Source organism: Dreissena polymorpha, chromosome 3 (assembly GCF_020536995.1).
Source record: "Dreissena polymorpha isolate Duluth1 chromosome 3, UMN_Dpol_1.0, whole genome shotgun sequence".
NCBI lineage: Eukaryota > Metazoa > Mollusca > Bivalvia > Myida > Dreissenidae > Dreissena > Dreissena polymorpha.
In genome coordinates, this window is record NC_068357.1 from 9,103,479 (window position 1) to 9,130,447 (window position 26,969).

Here is a 26,969-nt window from a genome sequence, read left to right on the forward strand (position 1 = left end):
AGTACAATACGATTGAAATGCCAGATGTTTAAAATATCTTACAAAAAATAAATGACATTTCGATTTAATGTGAACAATATATGGGTCTACTAACCTGTCAATATGTGGTTAAACAGACACAATCGCGTACACAGGGCGTTTGTTCAGGAAAATCCACTTGAGCAGATCAAGAACTAATACTTGAGGTCAAGTCGACTTTAGTGGATCAAGACCCAACAATTGTGGCAGTGTTCTTTTTTGCTAGGTCTGGAAAATCATTTATTGCTTTATTGACTTAAAATGCGTGTCAAATTTAAGTTTTGCAAATTTGCGGCTGGATTTATATATTTAAATAAAAATTTGAATGAATACAAGTCCATGACTTCACGTATTTCCATGATTGTCCTTGAAACTGTTTGGGCCTTTAAGTTTTCTTAAAGAGTGTTTTGTTCACCGATAACACATACTGTTTTTGAACTCATGATACTAACGGGTGTTCCGGATTATGAATATATAAATACACATGTATATAAATATATACATTTATGTATTGATTTATGTATGCATATAAATTTATTTATTAATATATACAATATTTATACATACATTGCTGCAAAATATAACTTAAAACTAACACGGTTAATCATAAGAAAATGTATATTAGAAACGGAAACATGATTAAATTCTCATGAGCTTCCCGAAGCCAATCTCGCTATAGCTCTTAAATTTGCGGATATCGTGGCGGAAAATTCACATGAAATATATTGCCACACAAAAACAAAGCATTTTGTATCTCCTTAAATGTATGTTACCAGACCACATCTAGCGTAGAAATTTTGGCTAATGCTATAAGGAACATTGAATGTGTATGTTTAAACTTTATCTTTCGAAATATTTTACAAAATATTCGGTAATTTGGGTTCTGTATGGGTGTTAAGATTACTTAGTCAACAGAATGCCGTACCAGCGCCCTCGATCGAAAATCTGGCCAATTAGTGGCTAACTTCCAGTGTATAGAGCAATCGAACACACCAACAAATCGCTATCTAAATAGCATATTCGCGCTGTGTACGACATATTTTCGTAAAAACCAAATCATTATTTACATTTTATGCTTTAATGAATATGCATTTAAATCACAAGAAAACGTGCTCAATGCATAGTTAACGTGGGTCTACCAAACACTCCATGGAATGGTCGTGCGTTGTCGGTTTCAGACGTACGATCCACATGCTACCAACGCATGTCCAACAGTACCCGCTAAGGCTAGGTAAGTCGTCTGCAAATACACTTTTGCGAATTCAGGTCCAGGCATGATGTACTTTCGGCGCTAGACGCATCAACTTAAGCGCTTGAGCTAATCTCAGTTTGCTAGGCTGCGGCGGCCTTGCGATCGCAGAAAAGACCCATAAAAGACGAAGTTCAAACGCATTTTTCGGACGAAAATTATCGACATAAGTTCGACGTAACACGGTGAAGACCACGGCTTTAGACACTAAACCCGAAGAAGTGTTTCCTAACTCAATTAAAAACCAATTTTAACAATACAGTATATGGAATTACATATATGTCACATCTTATGTACACAAATAATGTTCGTATTGTGATCAACGAACGCCGTTTTGTAATTGGAAAACAACAACAATTTTTTTAGATTTGTACTTGTTACCATTTTTTTTTAGATTTTTACTTGTTAAAAAACTTAATTTGTATTTACATTGTGCAAATGACTGTGTTGTGTTTTTGTTTGCAACAAGAAAGACTGTACACTGCACAGATAAGAACTGAACTATATCTCAGGTGCTTGTAAAGTCCCCCTATATCCTGTCTAATAAATAAACTACTCTGTCACGTCTCACACACGTTTCTACGTTGATACATTTTCACTACAATTTATGTATCATTCTAACTAAATTTGAATTTAGTTTGCATACAAATCAACTGAAAGAACTGTATTTATACAAGAGTCAGGTGACATCAAAACGCAATCAAATGTGAAAAATCACATGTCAAGTCCTCTATCGATCGTTTTTTATCCAACTACACCAGGCTGTTCTCTAAAATGATAAATAAATACATATGATCATTAAAAATGTCTTAACAAAACAGCTTTTACAAGCTGCAATGACATATGTAAGAGAGCATTGTACAACAAGAGCTTTTATGTCCGAAAGTGCCGGAATACTGTACAAAAAGATATAAAAATAATTTTCAGATCATATGTTGTTTTCAAGAGTTACTAAAATGTGTATAAACCATGTACATGTTTGAATTTTGATCAAATTAATTTTTTTCTCGTAAGTAAGTCCAACAAAGAGTTGACAAGACAGACTTGACCGTTATTTTGAACTTTTGAATTCGCTCTAAACATCTCCTCAATAAAGAGATAATACACGTTTTCGAGGGCATGATCATCTGCGGGCGCTCGAAAAATCCGGATTTTGGAACGGCCGCAGATGATCATGTCCGAGAAAATGTGTATTTTCGCTATTATTGCATAAACAAATCACACATACCAAAATAATTTTAAACAATCATTGAAAACAATGTTTTGTTCATTCGACATCGACAAAATAATTCGATTATTTCAATACAGTTCAAGGTTGTGTTTTACATATGCCTCAATCGGTCATCATCCGAAATGACGAGGCTTTACCTTCGGATAGGCAGTTTTCGATCTAAAATGTATTTAAACAGTAGATTAATGCAAAGTTGAAATGCAGCCGCGTAAAGTAAGAAATAAGGAACTATTTTGGAATTTACAACAGGAACGTTGAAGGTACATAAACACTTACATTTACAGCTTAGTCTTTTGAAAGTGTTGAGTAAATAATCATAACTTCAATGACGTTGCCAATACAATAAAGCTGTTGTCAAGAGAGTGCAGATGGTATAACTTGAAAAGTGGATTGAAATAGTCATATCCCTGCATGCATGAGGAATCTGGTGCTTATTCAGTTCCCCTTTTATGCTTGGAAAGTCGTCGAAGGCTGGAGAAGGGAAGTAACTGCTGCGTAGACCAGATTATGGATATGAAAAACACATAACAGGGCTTGAACGGCACGTGAATCGCATTGTTAATACACGATTTCTACCCGTTCAAGCCCTTCTTTTGCCAAGTTTCTGCACCCCGCCAGAGGGCATTATAGATAGAGTTTATGCAATAATACAAATTTGTACATCATCATCCCATTGCTCTTAATGCGCACTTTTCACTATGTCTTCACAGTTTGATGATAATATCTATGTTCGTTTCGATTTACCACAAATTATTTTGTGTCTATCTGCAATTTAAGTAGCAGTGACCTGACCGTTGATCTTTAGGTGAAAATATCTTGATACAAATCAGGCTACCGTGTTTAAGTGAACACAGTTTCATTCAATAATCTTCATTGATTTCTTAAGCAATCGCAGGATCACATTTCGGGAATAAACGAATGGACGGGCGTAAAATTTACATGCACACAAACCTTTTTGACAAATAGACAGGGTCATTTTGATCATAAGGGCTGAATAAAAAATGTTACAAAATAAAAATCGTATGAGAGCAAGGTCAAAGCCTTTTACTTACTCAGCCATTTCAGCAGATATAGTTGAGCGTAATCCAACATTTTTCGTCGTTCCAGCCAGCCATGTGCGGACGCATATCAATGCAATTTTCGTCGCTACCTCCGCTACTATTGGGCTCTCCCGTCAGCCAGTTGGTGTAAGAAGATGACAGCATTGTTCTGGAATGTACCCACAGCCACTCACCCTCGTTTTCAAGGTCAGTCCCGCCAATCCAGTACTGCTCTGAAATGTCAAACGTTAGTCGTGAGGCTAATGATGATATACGAATCTAATATGCAGTGGACATATTTGCTCAAAAAGTAATCCCTTTAATATTTAAATCAGTCTACATATAGTAATGCTTTCTCCAGGCATTTACTTAAATCTACTGTTAACGTCCCTAAAATACATTAACATTCTAGTATATAAATATCGCTCGTTACATGTATATTTGAACACGTACTATTGATGTTATTCACCCATCCTTGGAGGAATTTGTCTTCAATGACGTCATTGATCTCTGCAAGGTAGCCGCCAAACCGCTCGCATAGGGCCTGCAAACGCACGAAATACAGAATATCATGTCAGTCAACTGTTCCAATAATATGTGTCAATCGTGTGCACCGGTAATTGAGTCTGGAGTAAGAGATGAAGGAATAGCCCCGATTGTACTTCAAAATAGCGCTATACACGATGCTTATATTTCAAACTCTAAATTCGACTAGAGTGATATTCTGTCTATGTAGTATACTAATACGCCTCTATTTTCTGAAATATGTATATCACCGTGCGTATAGTGGAACAGTACAATACATTATATGACGCCATTATTTCCAAAAAGTAGTCCGTCTAGTATGCTTATACGGGATCGAAAATAAACACATACTAATACGAATTATTTTTCTGTCGACGTGCATTTCTCAGATTCTTTTCTACTTACGATGTTAAACAGGTATTCACTTATAGCTGAATCACACAAGATAGTATATTGTAAATTGCGTCTGAGTTGTGAAGTACTTTACAGATTATTGCAAAATATGGTCAATTGCTCTAAGCATAGTTATTTCTCCCACAAATAATTTCAATAGGATTACCTCCGCATTGATCCACGCTTCTTGGTCATGACTTAGGTGGTAGCAGCTCGTGCCGTGGTTCAGCCACCCGGATCGACAACCTTATGCGAAATAGTTCTTATATTATTCAAGTTAATACATACAAACAAAACCTGATTTACGAACACAGAAGTGATGCACACATTGGATGAAAACAGCCCGCACATTTAGTTTCGTGAATACTTAGCTTAGTGTAAAATATGTGCATGTTAATGTAGAGTGTAGTTTTAAGACGAATAACACAATTACAACCTGTTGTCATATAATGACACGAACTTTTATATTGCAACATGACAACAATAGAAGATTAACCCATTTATGCCTATTGGACTCTCCCATCCTTCTAAATTGGATTAATTTATTTCCAAACTTAGGAATGTCTAGTATACTTATTTCTATATTTAGAATATTTCTCACAGAAATTCCTTTAAGCAAACAGCGCAGACCATGATGAGATGCCGCATCATGCGGCGTCTCATCTGGGTTTACGCTGTTTGGCAAGGCCTTTTTCTAGACGCTAGACATAAATGGGTTAAATATAAACCTCATGGCAATAACAATCCTGAGGGAACTATACGTCACCGTACCACTCTTTGTGGAAATAGCTTTTTGTTGCTGCTGAAGTATTACTTATTTGAAAATATAAACATATAAGACAAATGGTAACTTCAAGTAGTTTAATGAGGAAAATAATCCTTACCCAAGCTTTCACTCAATGTTACGACAACTGCAAATATCCCTATTAGTCCTTTCATCCTTGTCGTAAATTAGCACTTGATTTGTAAGGACTAAATTGTTATCGTATTGTTCGAAAATCCTATTTAATGAAATCGTTAATTAGGTAATCAGTTGTCCTAAAACAACCGCCTTATCAATCCCCAGGCTTGCACTTTGAACATACGTGATCATAACAATTACTTCTCAGATGACATACATACGATTTAATACAGGTCTAATTACATAGACCGCTTGATTCCTTATTTCGCAGCAAGTACTGGGTTAAAATGAAAAAGCGATATGAATGTCAAAACAATTCAAATTAGTGGTTGCATACATTATCATATATGATCACGGCTCTGACCGAATTCACAGTATACATGTAAGGTTGATCGCATCTAGTTTAATCAAGGGTTGAAAGTTTGGCTATCGCTATAAGGAACACTGAATTTGTATGTGTTTACTTTATTTTACGAAATATTTTACGAAACATTCGTTGATGGTGGGTGTTAATGGGTTTTAAGATTAATAAGTCAATAGACTGTAGCACCAGCTCCCTCGATTGATACTCTGGTCAATTTTACAATAAGTGACTAACTATCACTATATACAGCACTCGAACACACCAACAAAACGCCATATCTACAAAAAGCATATTTGCACTCTTTATAATTTGTAGGGCATATTTTCGTAAAAACGAATGTTTATTTACATCGTCCCGCATTTAAATCACAAGAAAACGTGCCCAATGCATAGTTAACGTGGGTTCATCAAAAACTCTTTGGAATGGTCGTGCGTTGTCAGTTTCAGACGTTCCACCAACATGCTACTAACGCAAGTAAGTCCCACAGTTCCCGCTTAGGCAACTTGCGTCTTCTGCGAAGACACTTTTGCAAATTCAGGGCCCGTATTCACCAACAAATTATTAGACTTCAGAATGAAGAATAGACTAAGAACCAAGAAACATGCGTTCAGTGTTTGAATATATACAAGCTACCACTGGTGAATATGTAATTCACAAAATGTTCTATAAGAATAAAATGATGTAGATAGTGGTGGTTAATACCACGTTTGACTCACAATTAAAGAAATTCTTGAATATTATAATTTAAAGAATAATTTTCTTTATTCTTAGACTTAAGTCTAAGAATTGTTTGGTGAATATGGGCCCAGGTCAAGGCACGATGTTCACTCGGCGCACTTAGGACGGACAGACGCATCTACTTAAGCGCTTGCACTTATGTCAGTTTGTTGGGTTGAGGCCGCCTTAGGATCGGGGAAAAGACCCATTATATGCATACTTCCAACGCACGTTTTTGGACGAAAATTATCGACGCAGGTTTGACGTATCACGGTGAAGACCACGGCTTTAGACACCGAAGTTGTGTTTCCTAACTGAATTAAGAAACTATTTTAGTAATATAGTTACATGAAATTACAAATCCATCATATCTTATGTTTACAAATAATGTTCGTAGTATGATCACCTTTCGCCGTTTTGTAATTGTAAAATAAAACACAGCAATAATTGTTTTAATTTGTAATTGTTACAAAAACTCGATTCGTATTTGCATTGTGCAAATGGCTTTGTTTATTAGAGCACGGGATTGTATTTTTGTTTCAAACAAGCAAGAATGTATACTAAAAAGTCAAGAACTGAAATATATATCAGGTGCTTGTAAAGTCCTCCTGTATCCTTTGGAATAAATTAACTACTGTGACACGTCTCACAAACTTGTCTACGTTGATACATTTTTAGTACAATTAATGTATCATTGTAACTCAATTTGTATTTAGTTTGCATACAAATCAACTGAAAGAACTGTATTTATACAATAAACAGATGACACCAAAACGGAAGCAAGTGTTAACAATCCCATAACAAGTTCTATGTCGTTATTTTATCCAACTACTCCGGTTGTTCTCTAAAACGATAAATAAAGTACATTATACAACATACGTTTTTTAACAAGACAGGTTTAAGATAAGTCCATCCTTAGTAAGAGAGCACTGCACAACAAAAGCTTTTATTTTCGAAAGTGCAGGTATATTTACAGAACGTTATCTAAATTAATTTTCAGATCATAAGTCGTTTTGAAGAGTTACTAAAATGTGTATAAACTATGTACATGTATGAATTTTTTATCAAATTAATTAGTTACACTTAAGTATACGAGAATCTTCAAAGATCAAACAAATTATAAAAGACTCTTCTGCTCGCAGTATCTATTCTTTACTTACAGCGTTAAACAATGCATCCTTGTTTCAAAGGTCCGATGTAAATACAAATTCCAACAAACAGCTGACAGACAGTCTTGAACGTTCTTTCTTAAACTTTAGAATTCCCTCTAAACATCTTCTCAATGCAAATGTATACATCATCATCTCATTGCTCTTAATAAGCACTTTTTGCTACGTCTACACAGATTAATGATACCATATTTGTTCGTTTCGATTGATCACAAATTCGATTGTGTACATCAGCAATTTCAAGTAGCAGTCACCTTACCGTTGATTTGCGGTGAAAATATCTGGATACTAATCAGGCTACTGTTTATAAGTGAACAAAGTATCATCCAATAATCTTAATAATTTATTAAGAAATCGCAGAATAACTATTTGGGTATTGACGAATGACCGGGCGTGACATTTACATGCACGCAAACCTTTTTAACAAATAGACTGGGTGATGTTGATTAATAGGGCTGAATGAAAAGCTTTGTAACAAAATTCAAATTGTATACAACAAGGTCAAACTCAATTACTGACTCAGTCATTTCGCAGATATACTTGAGCGTAATCCAGCATCTTTCGTCGTTCCAGCCAAAGAAAGGACGCGCATCGGCGCAGTTTTCGTCGCTATCTCCGCCATTGTTGGGCTCTCCCAGCCGCCAGTTGGTAAACGACGATGACATCATTGTTCTAGAATGTACCCAGAGCCACTCACCCTCGTTTTCAAGGTCAGTCCCGCCAATCCAGAACTGCTCTGAAATGTCAAAAAGGACGTCTGGAGGTTAATGATCGAATAAACAGTGTCCTAATTGCACAAAAAGTAATGCCTTTAGTATTTAAATCATTCTGCATATATTAATGCTTTGAACAGACATTTTTATCCGCTGTTAAAGTCCCTAAAATAACCGAAACGCGAATTGGGCGAAAGGGTTCCATTGCAGAAGGTAACATTCTAGGTATATGAATATCGCTCGTTAATGCTAGTATTTGTAAATCTAAACGCGTACTATTGATGTTATTCACCCATCCTTGGAGGAACGTGTCTTCGGTTACGTCATTGATCTCAGCAAAGTAGCTGCCAAACCGCTCGCATAGGGCCTGCAGACGCATACATACAGAATATCATGTTAGTCATCTGTTCCAATATTATGTGTCAGTCGATGGCTGCGAAAAAGTGCAAGCAAGAAAGCTGATGGTATATACTCGTTGAACTATCAACTAGTGTGATATTCCTAATATTAAATATATTAATTTACCTCTACTGTATGAACAGTTCGCACATGCATATTTTGGATCAGTAGACTACACTATGCTGTATTATGGCGCCATTATTTATCGAAAACAAAGTCTGTCTAGTTTGGTTATAAGGGATCGAAAAACAATTGCGTGAAGCATAATGACTCTTTGTCTATCGACTTGCATTTCTCTGATTAGTACAGCTCATATTTGTTTGAGATGTTAAAAGAATACATACTAACAGCTTAATCGCATATGATGACGTATTGTAATCTGCGCTGGTTCTGTGATTTAGAGTTCAGATTATTGCACAATATGGCCGAATTTCTCTCAGCAATGGAGTGGTCGCAAAATACGGCAAAGCATTTCTCCTCGTTGCTAATCCCGTGTATGAAGTATAAATTATGTTAACATTTTACAAATAATGTGGTATCAACTAATTTCAATTTCACGTTCAAAACCATGAAAGTTTGGATTTGATTTCCTAACTGAAAGGTTGCTCATATTTGCACAACAAACAACTACAGACCAATCATTATTATAAATCAACATTATGGCAATAACACTCCTGAGGGCACTATACGCTATAACTTATATATTATAAAATAATAATCTTTGTTGACACAAACCTTTTTGATGCGGTTGAAGTATCGTGTATTTGAAAATGTAAGCAGTTTCGGTCAACTGTAGATATTAGCATTTTAATAAGGAAAAATCATTACCAAAACATTCACTCAATGTTATGAAAACTGCAAATAGCCATAGTAGATTGTCCATCGTTGCCTTAAATTAGCACTCGATGATGGAGAACCAATGTTATCGTATTATTCCGATGTCCTTGTTAATGAAGATAGTTATGTAATCATGTGTCCTAAAACAATCGGCTTATCACTCCCAATTCTTGAACTTTGAACTGACGTGTTACAATTACTTCTCAGAGAACATAAATACAATGTAACTTATGGTCTTAATATGTGTTTGTAAAGCGCTTCCAATTTTCAATCGATATTATTTTTCACATTATATATTTGAATTGTTGTTATCTCAAACATGTTATGATATTCAGTCGTTGTATGAATTGAATCAGATTATCCGATGAAAATGTGTTAATTTTATTAATTTAAAGAGATAAATATAGATTGTTCACTTTGTGTATATGGTATTTTCTTTACCTTTAGTTTAATCATATTTATTTACTTTATTTTCAAACTATTATATATACACAAATTCAAATGGTAATGTGACGGTCGAGGAAAAAAGGAGAAACGTATAGCTCTTTCTAATTTTTAAACATTACCAAAACCCTTCTGTTTGTATATATGCCTAAACAAAACCATAAGGTATTATTGTATACACGAGAGCATGGTAACAACATCATTAATGCATATTAAGGTGACTTTATTTCGACTTCTAAATGTGTCATCCAGAAATGAGCATTCTTTCAAACAAGTCAGTATATATACTAGTACTGCACGCAGCACCTAACAGAGTCAGAATTCAACACTTCCAAGTTTTTTTAAGTCAATGTGTCATCTTTATGTTTAGCCGCTTGGTTCTTTATGTCGCACCAAGTACTTGATTACAATGAAACAGCGATATTAATGACAATCCAATTCAATTTAGTGGTTGTCTAGATGAGCACATATTTAACGACTCCAAGTAACAATTGAATTCCAGTCGTAAGTTAACGGATTTATTGGTTCCGTAAAAAACAACGGTGGTTGATGTAGACAATACGTCTGAAAATATAAAATAATTGAAAACTAAGAACATGCTTAAAAATTGGAAAAATCTAGGCTTTAAGCTGCAATAATACACACAACGTAAAATTATTATGAGATAAACCATAAACTTCCTAATATGTGTATTAAGTAACTAATTATATGTTCCCAAGCTTAAAAGTGGTGAAAACACAAAAATGTAGGGTACGTAAACAATGAGTACGAAACCATAGAAATTGAGCATGGTCACATTTACAGAAGAAAAATGAATTTAGTAATAATTACTTTGTTTAGAATGACACATTATTAACATTAAAATCTAAACTTACATTAGCATACGAGGATTATCAAATTTTACGATTACGCGCGCGAGGCGCATCGTATAGAGTTGCCACGAAACCAGAAAAATAAAGGCTACATTACACCAAACAAACACACGCGTTCCAATACACTCCCACCTGATATCGAAGATATCACACACAATGAAATTTAAGATAAAATATTGGAACACAATGAAAGGTTTTAACAATGAACTACGATATAAATGATATTGTCAATAACAATAGCCTGATATGAATTTATGCCAATATAAAGAAGTGAAACTCCAGCTGCTGGAGCAGTATTGAATTTTCATTAAAAACAATTAGTTGGTCCTTTATTTAAGGCAAGTGACCGATTGCCCAAACAGTACAAAACAGCACAATACAGCACAATACAAACCAACATAAACACAAAATATGAATAAAGCTGGGGTCACCGCCTTGGAACGGTCAATGCAAAGCATTGGAGCACTTAATCATATTCATATGTCTCAAAAACCAGAAAATATACTATTATCTTTCATAAACTGAAAATAATGTTAAAAAACCTCTTGTAGAAATGGAAACATACTACATAGTAAAGCATAAGACATAAAATGCTATACACATAGACAATGTACATGAAACTGGACAAAACACTCAAGGTGATGTTCATGTCAAGTTAATTATTGCTTATACATGTTCAAACCAATTCGCACACATCCTTGGAATAAAACTGTAGTTCAGTCAATCAACCTAATGAGCTCAGTAATTGGTCTGACGAAGTTGGAAGTCTTCCCATCATGCACGACACGCACTTCCGCAGACCGTACCTTGCCGTCTTCGCTAGGATAGATGCTCTCAATCACACCCAGTGGCCAACGATTCCGATGCAACTCATGATCTCTGAGGATAACGACATCTCCAGCTCGCACATTTTCTTCCTCCAACTGCCATTTCTGTCTTTTCTGCAAGCACTGTAGATAACCTTATTTCCGACGTTTTCAGAACGTGTTTGACAAAACCTGCACATACTTCCATTGAGACGAGTATATCTCTTTAAAACTCTCTGTGGTGACCAGTCCGCATAGAGTCCAGAACTCTTCTTGCAATACCTATTAGACGCTCCCATGAACCTCCCATATGCGACGCATGAGGAGGGTTGAATCTCCAAATTATCTTGTTGTCTTTAAGATGCGTGACCACAGGATCCTTTTTAACACATATAGCTTGGGCACCAAGGTCATCAAGTGCGCCAATAAAATAGGCTCCCCTGTCCGACCGGATTTCCTGTATTGCACCTCTAAGCGCAACAAATCTACGAAGAGAGTTAATGAAGGCAGAACTGCTCATGTCCTCTACCAATTCGATATTAACAGCCCTTGTGAACTGACACGAGTATAGTACAGCCCACCTCTTACTTTCAGCTTGTCCACCTCGTGTCTTGCTGGTTGTCACGTGCCACGGACCGAACACATCAACATCAACACAAGTAAAGGGCACTGTGGGCGTGACTCTGTCTGCTGGGAGTTCGGCCATTTGCTGTTGTTGGAACTTTCCGCGAAGTTTCCGACAAGTGACGCAAGCGTGTATTATAGAAGAAACTAATCTTTTGCCCCCACTAACCCAATATCCATGGCTGCGAATAGAGGCCTCTGTTATCGTTCTTCCCTGGTGTTGAACCTTTTCATGAAGGTGTCGCGTAAGGAGTGCAGCGACGTGACATTTCATTGGGAGTATTATAGGTTTCTTAAGTGTGTTTTCCACGGGTGACCTTCTGATCCGACCACCTACACGAAGAATCCCATCCCCGTCCAGTAAAGGTGTGAGCTGAATGATTTTACTATTTGACAGTATCTTCTCTCCACATTTTAGGGACAACAGCTCTTCTTCAAACGCTGCTCTTTGGGTCGACTTGATAACAAACTGCTCGGCTTCTCTGAACTCTTCTACGCTATCGACAGCGACAATACCATCCCTTTTGTGCGATCGACATACTCTTTAAAGAATGCAGATGTCCTTTACAAGAGATTTCCAAGTTGATAATCGTTCAAACCTTGAGGCTACGTTTTCTTTAACCTTTAGCTTTTACATTCAAAGAGCGACGGATTTCACAGTCATTCTCTTTATCCACAAGCTCGATTGCTGTATTGTCCTTGTTGTTACAAGAGTCCCTTTGATTCGACAGGGTTGTTCAAAGGATCCATATACTTCTTGTCAGCTCATTAGGAGAAGTCAAAGGTCTGGTACCCAAGTCTGCTGGATTGATTTGCGTGGCCACATACTGCCACTGTTGTGGGCAAGATTGTTTGAGGACAATGTCAACTCGGTTGGCAACATATGTGTAGAAGCGACGTTTTCGATTATGAATGTATCCCAAACGACTCTACTGTCTGTGTGGTGCAAGAAATTCTCCAAGCAAATACTCAATTGGTCTGCAATTACGTTTGCTAATTCTGTGGCAAGAACAGCGGCGCACAGTTCTAGTCTAGGAATAGTGGTGCTCCCAGCTGGAGTCAGTTTGGATTTACCCATGATGAAACCAACTTCTTCCTTTGAACCAAATAAGGCTCTCATATATGCGACTGCAGAGATCGCCTTTTCGGATGCATCTGAGAACACATATACTTTAAATGAATATGTGTAGCTCAAATCGTTTAGTAAAAACATACTTCGAATGCGAATTCCTTCAGTAGAGTTAAGTAACTCCTTCCAAAGTTTCCACATTTTCTCAAGATGATCAGGCAACTTTTCATCCCACATGCCTGAACCATGAGCTGTGATCTCACGAGCAAGAATTTTACATTGAATAGTGATTGGGCTTAGAAAACCAAGTGGGTCAAAAATGCTGCTAACAGCAGAGATTACACCGTGCTTGGTGAACGGCGTATCAAGTATGTTGAAGTTGAAACTAAACAGATCTTCACTGATATTCCAGGACAAACCAAGACTGGCCTGAATGGGAAGATCATCGGCAAAGATATCCAGCGACGACACACTTTTTGCTCTGTCTTCTGCTGGGAAGGCAGCCATTACGTCAATTGAGTTCGAAACTATTTTTTGAAGTTTAATGTTTGCGGTCTTCAGTGCTCGTTGTGTCATTCCTATCTACCTAATAGCTTCTTCTGAGGTAACGCAGGAAGTCAATCCGTCATCAACATAGAAGTCGTTTTCAACAAACCTCTTAATTTCTGGTTCAGCATCTTCTACAGTCTCACGAAGACCATACGTAGCTACAGATGGAGAGGGAGTGTTTCCAAAAACATGTACTGTCATGCGGTGCTCAGTCAGTGGTTTAGATGGATCATTAGACTCATACCAAAAGAACCTCAAGAAGTCTCTATTAGTCTCCTCAACCAAAAAACAGTAAAACAACTGTTGGATGTCGCACATGATGGCAACTGAATTGCGCCTGAATCTCAGCAGAACTCCGAGCAAGTTGTTGGTGAAGTTCGGACCAGACAGAAGCACTGCTTTCAAAGAGCTGCTATTGAAAACCACTGAAGAGTCGAAAACACCTCTGATTTTGTCAGGTTTCCGTGGATAGTACACGCCAAAAAGGGGTAAATACCAGGTTTTTGTCCCCTGTGGTAATGCAGGAGCCTTTTCAGCTGCACTTGATTTGAAGATCTGATCCATAAACTCGACCATGTGGCGCTGTTTGTTATTCGGCAATCGGGGCCTTGGTTCCACAAATGGAAGTGGGGCTTTCCAATGTCCACTGCCATCCTTCTTCATACGTTCATTCATTATCTTTAGGAAATCAATATAATCCCGCGATAAACCGATTTTGTCATCTTCGCTTGTTGTTTTAAACGCATCCTTGCCAAGACTATCGTCCAACAAGCCAGAGACCAAGTTGTTCTTTAAGAACCAGATCACTTTTGCATGGGGCAAACAATGAAAGAACGACCATTTGTAACATGAGTCTTGAAAGTGTTTATGGAAGCAGGTTGGTGAACTTTGCCTAGGCACACTTCGCCCACAATAACCCATCCTAATTGGAGACGCTTCGCAAATGGTTCACTCTTCCGCCCAACCACTTGTTCCTTAACAGGATGTGCTTCGAGCGTATCCCTTCCAATGATCAAACCAATTTCAGCCTTTTCGTCCAAAGGTGGTATACATTTAGTGAGACCATTGAGATGAGGGTAATGGTGAGTTATTTCTTGTGTGGGAATTTCAGATCGATCATTTGGAATGTCACATTCGACGACATAGTTCAATGTCAGTTCACTATTACCATCGGCAGATCTTATGTACATCTCTGGAACAATGCGTGCATTCATGACCGTACTTCCACCACAGGAGTTTAGTGGGTATCTTTGCACCGGCCCAGTCACTCCAAACTCGTCTAAAAGAGCTGGACTAGCTAAAGTTGTGTTGCTTTGGTCTTCATGCATGGCATATACAAACACCTGCTGGTCTGGGTTTATATGTACCTTAACAAGCATAGTCTTGGAACAGGAGCGCCCACTGAAGTCACCACATAATGATGTGAATAACGCTGAAATTTTACTTGACTTGTCAGCTGTCTGCTCCTCACTATTATGCTGTTGTTTTAGCAATGTTGAACTTCTTACTTCGCCATGCATGGCCGTAGCGTGCGATCTGTCCTGACAAAGTTTGCATATAACATCTTTCTGGCATCTGCGAAATTAATGCTCACCAGTCTCACAGCAACGGAAGCGAATTTTGTTTTCTCGTAATAAATTTTTCCTGTCCTGATTTTTGTCGGATGAGTCTACAGGCATTCAAAGGATGTCCCACTCCGTGCAAAATGCTTCCTTTCCGACTTTGAATTACTCATTTAAATTTTCTTGACATTTATAAAATTCCTGTTATTAGTCGATGTCCCAGCTCTAGTTTGACCTGTGGCATTTGTCCTGGTAGCAAAAGAAGGTTCCCTTGAGCCAGTAATGTATACGGAAGTATGTCACTCACCCCAGTCGAACAGCGCTACAGTCAAACAGAACGAGAAACTCTCGCCTGTGTATTGGGATGCCAACATGTCCATTTATACTTGTTTGGCAAAGCATTTACCTTGATCAGCGATCATCGGTGTCTGGAGTCCATTTTTTAACAACACGAAGCAGATCCAGTCAGCCCGTCTTGAACGATGGCGCTTAAGATTGACCACATACAATTTCAAAGTGAAGTACCGTGCTGGGAACCAAATGATCGCCGACTACTGCTCCAGACATCCGATTCAAAAATTCAAAGCAGACAACCTAGCAGAAGAATACGTTAATTTCCTCGCGAGCAATTCAGTGCCAAAATCGTTCACCCTCTCAGAGGTCGCGCGTGCCACCCAGACAGACTGTGTGGTTCAGTGTGTAATTCAAGCTGTTAAAAACAACACCTGGGACAAACAAAATTGCTCGTAGACAGACAGCTATCGCCGTTATCTAAACGTTTGCGAAGAACTGACCGTGGTATCACTCTCAGATGGACATATTTTATTGCGTGGCACCATATTATGTATCCCAGAATCATTGCAGCATAAGGCCATTAACCTGGCACACGAGGGTCACCAGGGTCGATTCCGTTGTAAATCATTGCTGCGTGAAACCTGTTGGTTCCCATTCATGGACAAACTCATAGACGACAAATGCAAACAGTGTAAACCCTGCATGTCCGCATCAAACGAAACAGTACAAGAACCAGTTAAACCAAGCCCGTTGCCTAAACGTCAGTGGGATGAAAATTCTATTGATATCTGTTGCCCAATGCCCTCTGGAGAATACTTTATGGTAGTTATTTGTGACTACTGTAGATATGCAGTGGTCGAAAAACTCAACAGCGTAGCTGCACAAGCCGTCATCCCAGTGCTAGAGAGAATCTTCGGACTGTTTTCCATACCAAACGATGTCAAAACCGACAACGGATCGCCGTTCAACAGCCATACATTCTCAGAATTTGCCGTTCAACTCGGGATCAAACACAGGAAAATAACAACCCTTCACCCAAAAGCCAACGGTACAGCAGAGGCTTTAATGAAACCTCTAGTCAAATGTATGAAAACAGCACTGGCGTCCGGACAAAATTACAAATCAGAACTTACCAAATTTCTTATGAACTACAGAAGCACACCTCACCCAAGCATTGCAGTTTCACCATTTGAACTAATGTTCAACCGAAAAATGAAAACAAAACTCCCGCAATTTTCGGTACCGCCAAGTCGTAACCGAAAATATTTCGAGGAACGTGACACGAAAGTCAAGCAGAAAAACAAATACTACGCCGATAAACGGAATTAAGCAGAAGCATCTGCGTTACGGCTAGGAGACAAGGATTTGGTCAAACAGCAGGTGCGCAACAAACTCGATACACCGTTTTCGCCAGTTCCCGGAAGTGTCGTGTCGCGCAAGGGTTCCATGGTTACGGTTCGACATAAGGATCGAATCCTAACACGCGACGCCTCTCACCTCAAGCCTGTGCTGGCTTCACCGCCATCTCACGATGACTTCGTACGCCAGGAAATAGCCGTCCATCAACCCGAACAACAACCGCTCAGACGTTCGAGTCGTGAACGAAAGCTGCCGCGAAAATACGACATTACGGTGGCATAGAGGTGACAATCACTCCTCTTTTTTTAAATTGCACTCTTCTTTTTTTCTATCTCGTGGCCACGAGTTAACTAAGTCGGGATCTCGCGATCACGAAATAGAAAAAGCACTCCTCTTTTTAATATCTCGTGGCCACGACATAGCTAGCTCGTGGAGTTACTGCACCGCTCTTTTTAATTTCACTCCGCTTTTATTTAGTTTTGCTCTTCTCTTTTTTCTATCTCGTGGTCACGAGATAGAAAACAAGAGGAGTGCTTTTTTATTTCGTGATCTCGAGATCCCGACATAGCTAACTCGTGGCCACGAGATAGAAAAAAGAGGAGTGCAATTTAAAAAAGAGGAGTGAATGTCACCTCTATGCCACCGTACGACAATGACTAACAATTAGCGAAATGTGCCGCATGGTACCATCAATACTTCAACTCATTCAACGCTGGTTCATTTATTCTATTTCGATCTTAATATCCATGAAGACAACGATATATCTAATTTCGATTCGTTATCAAGAAAATACACGAACGATATATTCGATTGCATGAGTGATTTTATTTGAATGTTTTCTGATATACATTATTCGAAGCTCATAAAGTAGTCTATTTGCTTATTTTGTTACAAATATGTTATTTAACATATTTTTTTGAGAGTGTGCCTTCTACAGCCTATTCAACTATTCATGGGTTTGGTGCAAACAGTATTGATATAAATATTCAAATAATCATGTTCGGATGTATTTTAATATCAATTAGGCAACACCATACATTGGGTCTTTTTTTAGTGTTATCATGTCTACTTTTAAAAGGCTTTACCTTATGACCACAACACCGATAACAGTGACTAAGAATATAATAAAAGCTCATACAAAAATGCGTTCTAAGAAGATAATGCATTCTCAGCAGATAATGCGTTTTCAGAAGATAATGCGTGCACAGAAGATAATGCTTGCTCAGAAGATAATGCGTGCCCCAAAGACTGTGCGTGATAAGAAGATTATGCGTGTCCAGAAGATAATGCGTACTCATAAAATGATGTGTGCTCGTATAATGCTTGCCCAGAAGATAATGCTTTCTCAGAAGATAATGTGTGCACTGAAGATAATGCGTACTCAGAAGATAATTCGTTCTCATAATGTAATTCGTACCCAGAAGATAATGCGTTCTCGGAAAATAATGCGTTCCCAGAAGATAATGCGTTCCCAGAAAATCATGTGTGCCCAGAAGATAATACGTGCCCAGAGGATAATACGTGCCCAGAAGATAATACGTTCTCAGAAGATAATGCGTGCTCGCATAATGCGTGCACAGAAGATAAGGCGTTCTCAGAAGATAATGCGTGCCCCAAAAATAATGAGTTCTCAGAAGATAGTGCGTTCCCAGAAGATAATGCGTACTCAGAAGATAATGCTTACGCAGAAGATAATGCTGCGTAGAAAATAATGCGTACCAAGAAGATAACTCGTGCTCAGAAGATAATACATGCTCAGAAGATAATGACTGCTCAGAAAATAACAACAACAATTGTTTAGATTTGTTATTGTAACAAAACTCAATTCGTATTTACATTGATAAAAAATGACTATGTTTTGTGTTTTTGTTTTCAACAAGCAAGAATGCACACTACAAAGATAATAACTAAAATAAATATCAGATGCTTGTAAGGTCATACTGTATCATTTCGAATAAATTAACTACTGTGACAAGTCTCACAAACTTGTCTACTTTGATACATGTTCAGTACAATTTATTTATCATTGTTACTCAATTTGTATTTATTTTGTATACATATTAGCTGAAAGAACTGTATTAATTAAATAGTCAGATGACGCCAAAACACACGTGTGAACAATCAAATGTCAAGTCCTCTATCGATCGTATTTTATCCAACTACACCAGGTTGTTCTTTGAAATAATAAATAAATACATATGTTCAGAAGAAGTTTTTTTTAACAAAACAACTTTATTAAACAGGCTGTATAGAGAGAATTGTAAAACAAGAGTTTTAATGTCCAAAAGTGCCGGCCTTCTTTACAAAACGTTATACAAAATAATTTTCGGATCATAAGTTGTCAAATTAATGTGTGTCACTTAGGTGAACGTGCTTCTTCAAAGATCAAACAAAGTTAAAAAGATTGCTCAGTTCGTAGTATCTATTATTCACTTTCAACGTTGAACAATTAATTAAGTTTACAAGTTCCCATTCGAATAGTAAATTTCAAGTACAACACAGAGTTTACTTGACAGTTTGACACGTTTTATCTTAAACTTATGAATTCTTTCTTAACATTTTCTCCATAAAAAGTATACATTATCACCCCATTGCTCTTAATAAGCACATTTCACATTTTCTCTTTATAGTTTGATGATAATATTTATGTTCGTTTTGATTTATCACAAATTGCATTGTGTCCATCTGCAATTTTAAGTAGCAGTGACCTGACCGCTTATCTGTAGTGAAAATATCTTGATACAAATCAGGCTACCGTTTATACGTGTACAAAGTTTCATCCAATTATCTTCATTGATGTTTAAAGAAATCGCAGAATCACATTTTGGGTATTAACGAATGAACGGGCGTGAAACTTACATGCACGCAAACCTTTTTTACAAATAGACAGGGTTATTTTGAATATTAGGGTAAAAAAATGTTACAAAGTAGTATAAAAACAAGGTGAAAATCATATTCTGACTAAGCCATTTCGCAGATATAGTTGAGCGTAATCCAGCATTTTTCGTCGTTCCAGCCAACAAAGTGAGGACGCATATCAATGCAGTTTTCGTCGCTACCTCCGCTACTGTTGGGCTCTCCCGTGAGCCAGTTAGTGTACGACGATGACAACAATGTTCTAGAATGTACTCAGAGCCACTCACCCTCGTTTTCAAGGTCAGTCCCGCCAATCCAGTACTGCTCTGAAAGGCCAAACGGGCGTCTCAAGGTTAATGGTCGTATTCTAATCGAATAGACGATGTCCTAATTGCTCAAAAAGCAATGCCTTTAATATTTAAATCAGAATGAATACATTGATGCTTTTTCCAGGCATTTTTATCCGCTTTTTAAGTACCTAGAATAACCGAAACGCGAATTGGGCAAAGAGGTTCCATTGCAAAAGGTAACATTCTAGTATATTTGCATCGCTCGTTAATGTTATTACATGTAAATCTAAACGCGTAATATTGATGTTATTCACCCATCCTTGGAGGAACTTGTCTTTGATTACGTCATTGATCTCAGCAAGGTAGCCGCAAAACCGCTCGCAAAGGGCCTGCAAACGCATACATACAGAATATCATGTTGGTCAACTGTTCCAATGGTATTATCTGTCGCAAGACTGCGAAATAGTGCAAGCAAGAAGACTGATAGTATATACTCTTGAAACAATTAAAAAGCGTGATATTTCTTATATTTAAAAGACGCATATACCTCTATTATATGAACATTTAAACAATTAATATCTTGGTACAGTACAGTACACTATGTTGTATTATGACGCCATTATTTATCGAAAAATGTCCGTCTCGTTTGGTTATACAGGATCGAAAACCATTGCGTGAAGCATTATACTGATTTTTTTTCTATCGACTTGCTTTTTCCTGATTAGTACAGTCCATAGTTTGTTGAGATTTAAAAAGGATACATATTAACAGCTTAATCGCATATGATGTCATATTGTAATCTGCGCTGGTTTTACGATTTAGAGTACAGATTACATGTATTTCAAAATTTTGCCCATTGCTCTCAGCAATGGAACGGCCGCAAAATACGGCAAAGTATTGCTCCTCGTTGTAAACCCTTCTTTTTAATTATAAAACATGTTAACATTTGACAAATAATTATGTTTGCTAACTACATTTTGATATCAACTAATTTCAATTTCACTTTCAAAACCATGGCAGTTATGATTTGATTTCCTTACTGAAAGGTTACACGTATTATGATGCGCAGCATATCTGAGAATCAGAATTTAAATAAAATGCTGACGTTACCTCCGCATTTATCCAGGCCTCTTTGTCATGACTAAGGTGGTAGCAGCTCGTACCGTGGTTCAGCCACCCAGAACGACAACCTTATGCGAAATCGTTGTGATATTATCCAAGTACATATATACCAACTATATCGAATTCAAAAACACATTTGTTATGTGATACATACATTAGATAAAGACAGCCCGCATATCCAGTTTCGTGAATCATTTGCTTAAGGTAAAAATATGTTAACATCGATTAAGAGCGTAACTTAAAGACGAATATTAAACATATAGCCTCACGCTGATGTTATACAATGACAAGAACCTGTATTGTACAACAAACACGAATAAATCATGATCACATACAAACATTATTGCAATAACACTCGTGAGGGAACTATACGCTATATACATAATATTCTTTGTTGACACAAAGCTTTTTGGTGCGGTTGAAGTATCATTTATTTAAAAAATAAAATCAGTTTCGGTCAACTGTAGCTATAAGCATTTTAATAAGGAAAAATCATTACCCAGACATTCACTCAGTGTTATGAAAACTGCAAATAGCCGTAGTAGACCGTTCATCGTTGCCTTAAATCAATGAAACTTGTGTCAATCGCTAATTGTTAACAACATGCGGATGAATGTGTGGGAGTTGGTGTTGGTAGTAGTGTTTGATATAAGAATAATGTCATGTGCGGGATTTAACAGAATTCTGCATTTTAAGGGACATTTTCACAGATTTTGGCATGTTTTGAAGTTTGTCATTAAATGCTTTATATTGATAAATGTAAACATTAAATCTAAAAAGCTCCAGTAAAAAAGCAAGAATAAAATTTAAAAAAGGAAAAAAAGTAGCCAGCAGGGCTCGAACCAGTGACCCCCGGAGTCCTGGAGTAAAAACCAATTAGACCGCTCGGCCATCCTGCCAAGCATGTACTAGTGGCGTATTTTATACGTTATCTAAGCAATCTTCGTTGTTTCACAAAATTAAACGACAACAACAGAACTCTCCAAATTATTAAATCGTTTCGCGTTGCAACGCTTTATAATTTTCAGGTTTTTAAATCGTCAAAAGATGCATATAATGGCTATATTAGACCATGGTCAATGTTCAGTATTACTGTTTCCTCACAAATATCATAACTACAACGAAAATTTGTGAATCTGAAACAACTTTTTTCAATTTTGTCAATTTACCAAAACATGAAAAGATCCCTTTAAATTAGCACTCGATGTGGGAGAACTAATTGTAACGCATTGTTTTAAAGTCCTAGTTAATGAATAATTATGTAATCATGTGTCCTAAAACAACAGTCTTATCTTTCCCTATGCTTGCACTTTAAACTGACGTGTTCATAAAAATTACGTACAATGTAACTCAGGTTGAAAATGTGTACATAAATCGCTTTCAATTTTCAATGGAATTTATTTGTGCACATTATATAATTGCATTATTATTTTCTCATCCATGTAATGATAGCAAGTCGTTTCATGAAATTTAATCAGATTGTCCGATGTTGAATTTGTGAATATGATTAATTTGAAGATTTAACTATAGATTGTTCACTTTGTTTTTATGGTGTTTTCTGTACAATTGCCGTATTCATATTCATTTACTTTATTTTTTAACTATTATATATGCAAATCCAAATGGTTATGTGACTAAAGACGGTCCAGGAAAATGAGAAATGTACAGCTCTTGCCATTTAAAAATTACCGAAACCTTACTGTTAGTATATATGTTAAAACAAAACCATAAGGCATTATGGTCTTAACGAAAGCAAAGTAACATCAATAATGAATATTAGGTTGACCTTATATCGACTTTTAAGTGTGCTTTAGTTCAAACAAGCAATAACTAGTAGTACACGCTGCAAAAACAAATGCAAGATGCAACACATTCAAATATGCAAGCAAATTAAAAAGAAACAAATTACACGAGGAAACAAATTTAAAATCTAAAATCACTGAACTTGAAAAATATATTTCCGAAAATCCATTCAACGAAGATAAAATCAATTCATTAAACGAAACGAAAAAAAAAACAGTATGATTACTTAATGGAAGATAAAATAAAAGGAATCGTATTAAGATCAAAGTCAGAACGGATTGAAGGGGCCGAAAAGAATACAAAATATTTTGCTAATTTAGAGAAAAAAAGGGCTGAGGAAAAAAACTATTTACCAAATAAAAAACAAACAAGGGAAAATTTTAAACAACCAAAACGAAGTTCTTAAACATATTGCGGGTTATTACGAAAATTTGTATAAAGCAGATCACAAAATCGATATTTCAGAACATCCTTCCGTTTTCAACAATGAATGCAATAAAATTGATAATGATAACCCAAACAACTTAAACGTACACCTATCAGAATACGAATGTGCAATTGCATTAAAGGAAATGAATAATAACAAAAGTCCTGGGTCTGATGGTTTGTCAGTAGAATTTTATGAAATATTCTGGAACGATATAAAACCTTTCTTACTTAATTCTCTAAACTTCTCTATTGATATTAAAGGGGCCTTTTCACAGATTTTGGCATTTTTTTAACTTATTCATTAAATGCTTTATATTGATAAATGTAAACATTGGATCGTAAAAGCTCCAGTAAAAAATCAAGAAAAAAATTTAAAAAAGGAAAAGAACATTGCCCGGAGCAGGTTTCGAACCAGTGACCCCTGGAGTCCTGCCAGAGTCCTGAAGTAAAAACGCTTTAGCCTACTGAGCTATTCCGCCGAGTACACATTCTTGACGTATTTTATACCTTATATAAGCAATCTTCGTAGTTTCACAAAATCTAACGACAAAAACAGAACACTCCAAATTATTCATTCGTTTCGCGTTGCAACGCTTTATAATTTTTAGGTTTTAAAATCGTCAAAAGATGCATATAATGGCTATATTAGAGCATGGTTAATGTTCAGTATTACTGTTTCCTCACAAATATCATAACTAAAACGAAAACTTACGAATCTGAAACAACTTTTTTCAATTTTGTCAATTTACCAAAGCGTGAAAAGATCCCTTTAATTGCCTAACAGATCTACAGCAACAAAGCATTATTACACTTTTACCAAAAAAGGGAACGATACATTATCCTTAAATAAATGGAGACCTGTCTCACTCCTTAATGTTGACTACAAAATCGCATCAAAAAGCGTAGCAAATCGAATTAAAAGCCTTTTAAACAACATTATTAGCAATGCGCAAACTGGCTTCCTGAAAGGTCGATATATCGGTGAAAACGTTAGATTACTAAAAGATGTGATACATACAGTAAATGAAAAAAATGACCCTGGTTTAATTTTCTTCTCGCATTTCAATAAAGTTTTTGACAACTTAGATCACGCCTTTATATTCAAATGCCTTCGTCACTTTGGCTTCAGTGACTACATTATTAATTGGGTCAAACTATTCTATAATAATGCAAAATCACGCATTACTAATAATGGCTACTTCTCAGAACTGTTCCAAATTAAAAGAGGAGTTCGACAAGGCTGTCCATTATCACCTTATCTATTTATAATTTGCATTGAAATTATATCAATCGCCATACACAATGATCAAAACATAAGTGGGATAAAAATAGGAAATATAAAAAAAAACAGACAATTTTCGCTGATGACGTTTGTTTTCTAACAAATGGTTCACAAAAAAAGTTTTGAAAAACTTATTTCAACGTTGGATAATTTTGGACAAATATCCGGCCTTACACTAAATAGAACGAAATGTACCATTTTGCGCTTAGGATCTTTAAGGAATACTGAAATTGAACTTTGCAAAAAAGAAACAATTTCATTGGAACTCAACTCAAGCGACATCATTAGGTATAACTTTCTGTAATAATCCCAAAGAAACTAAAGCATGTAATATAATGAATAAAATCCAACCAATAAAAAACTCTCTTTATTCTTGGAAAAAATGGAATCTTTCATTGATAGGCAAAATCACAGTACTAAAAACATTTGCATTCCCAAAGCGTGTGTTTCCTCTGAACCGTTCTCCAAAACCCACCCTCACATGTGATAATTCAACCGTTCTCCAAAACCCACCCTCACATGTGATAAATCAACCGTTCTCCAAAACCCACCCTCACATGTGATAAATCAACCGTTCTCCAAAACCCACCCTCACATGTAATAAATCAACCGTTCTCCAAAACCCACCCTCACATGTGATAAATCAACCGTTCTCCAAAACCCACCCTCACATGTGATAAATCAACCGTTCTCCAAAACCCACCCTCACATGTGATAAATCAACCGTTCTCCAAAACCCACCCTCACATGTGATAAATCAACTGAAAACCACGTTTTTCAACTTTCTTTGGGACGGAAAGCCTGACAAAATTGCAAGGAATCAAATAATACAGGAATATAACGAAGGCGGATTAAAAATGCTCGATGTTGAATAATTTTTAGATGCATTAAAAGCTAGTTGGGAAAAACGTTTCATCCACGAAGAAGACACATTGATAATTAAATTATATAGCTCGATGCTTACACAGCATGGGGGAAACACAGTTTTCAAATGCAATATATGTCGAACATATGTTGCCAAACTCAAAGTTCCGTCAATATTTTTGCAACAAATTTTAGAAGCCTGGTCTAAAACAACATATAACGAAAATATAGATATCATTTCAAAACAAATAATTTGGAACAATTCGCATATACAAAGCAACAATCAAATGTTCTATTTTAAAGAATGGCATTAACAGAGGCAAACAATTTGTAGAGCATATTTACGATTTTCGAAATAAAAGATTTTAATCATTTGAAAAACTCCAAGAATTATATGATATAAACACATAATATGTATTAAACTTTTACTCACTTGTAAAGAGCATCCCAGTACAATGGAAACAATCTCTTTCACTCGGGCATATATCATATACACCACCGAAATGCTTTGTTGATCATATACCAGTTAAGACTAAATTATGCAAAGCAATGTACAAACTTCTTAAAAGGCTTCTTAACGCGAACAACCCTACACAAATTAAATGTGTAAGGAGAGGAAAGACCTTCTTAATACAAACACCATTGACAAAACACAACTCTTCTGTCAAACCCTATTACTTACTGAAGATACTAAACTCAGAACTTTCCAGTACAAATACATCACACATTATACCAAATAATTCATATCTGTTTAAATGTAAACTTGTAGAGTCGAACATGTGCGATTTCTGTTCGACAAGTTCCGATTCTCTAAACCACATGTTTTGAGAATGCAATGAAATTCAACATTTCTGGTCGGAAGTAACACTCATGATACAAAACAAGTTTGGTTTGGAACATAACACGCACCTTACCTTTGAAATTATTTCCCTTTGTAATCTTAAGTGCACACAGGTACAACAAAATAATGCAATTAATTTTATCATTCTTTAAGCCAAATACTTTATCTTTAAATGTAAATGCGAAAGCACCGCCCCTAAATTCCCACAATATATGAGCTACTTAACCCATAGTCTAAAAATAGAGAAAACAATATCACACATAAAACATACATATAAATTGTTTAGTCAACGATGGAGCTTATTCTTAGAAAATACAGCCGTATGAACACGCCAATCTCTTCTTAGC

At 36.5% G+C, this 26,969-nt stretch overlaps 2 protein-coding genes across 3 annotated transcripts; both read right to left on the reverse strand.

Annotated features, from left to right (window-relative positions):
• Positions 1-1,916: 1,916 nt before the first annotated feature.
• LOC127873525 (perlucin-like) lies at positions 1,917-5,627 on the reverse strand. Its single transcript, XM_052417411.1, has 4 exons — positions 5,341-5,627; positions 4,623-4,702; positions 3,992-4,082; positions 1,917-3,771 (listed from the first exon to the last, which is right to left on the reverse strand). Exons 1-4 carry the CDS (start codon positions 5,393-5,395, stop codon positions 3,560-3,562), a joined length of 438 nt encoding a protein of 145 aa, XP_052273371.1. The 5' UTR covers positions 5,396-5,627; the 3' UTR covers positions 1,917-3,559.
• A 1,500-nt stretch (positions 5,628-7,127) lies between these two features.
• On the reverse strand, positions 7,128-26,881 carry LOC127873524 (C-type lectin lectoxin-Phi2-like). 2 transcript variants are annotated; one of them, XM_052417409.1, is made up of 7 exons: positions 26,696-26,881; positions 21,903-21,963; positions 21,392-21,471; positions 20,596-20,670; positions 20,279-20,317; positions 8,597-8,687; positions 7,128-8,343 (listed from the first exon to the last, which is right to left on the reverse strand). In XM_052417409.1, exons 1-7 carry the CDS (start codon positions 26,765-26,767, stop codon positions 8,054-8,056), a joined length of 708 nt encoding a protein of 235 aa, XP_052273369.1. In that variant the 5' UTR covers positions 26,768-26,881; the 3' UTR covers positions 7,128-8,053. The 2 variants fall into 2 exon arrangements, with proteins under 2 accessions (XP_052273369.1, XP_052273370.1); XM_052417410.1 differs by lacking the exon at positions 26,696-26,881 and adding an exon at positions 26,215-26,680.
• Between the last annotated feature and the right edge of the window lie 88 nt (positions 26,882-26,969).

What these genes read in the sequence shown, in the direction of transcription:
- LOC127873525 (XM_052417411.1), bottom strand. Translation starts at nt 5,395, where the DNA reads ATGAAAGGACTAATAGGGATATTTGCAGTTGTCGTAACATTGAGTGAA. An exon ending in AACATTGAGTGAAAGCTTGG is followed by an intron (nt 4,703 to 5,340) that starts GTAAGGATTATT and finishes ATTTCGCATAAG; the next exon opens with GTTGTCGATCCGGGTGGCTG. An exon ending in ATGGGTGAATAACATCAATA is followed by an intron (nt 3,772 to 3,991) that starts GTACGTGTTCAA and finishes TTGACATTTCAG; the next exon opens with AGCAGTACTGGATTGGCGGG.
- LOC127873524 (XM_052417409.1), bottom strand. Translation starts at nt 26,767, where the DNA reads ATGATAAAATTAATTGCATTATTTTGTTGTACCTGTGTGCACTTAAGA. An exon ending in AGGCCTGGATAAATGCGGAG is followed by an intron (nt 20,671 to 21,391) that starts GTAACGTCAGCA and finishes ATGCGTTTGCAG; the next exon opens with GCCCTTTGCGAGCGGTTTTG. An exon ending in ATGGGTGAATAACATCAATA is followed by an intron (nt 8,344 to 8,596) that starts GTACGCGTTTAG and finishes TTGACATTTCAG; the next exon opens with AGCAGTTCTGGATTGGCGGG.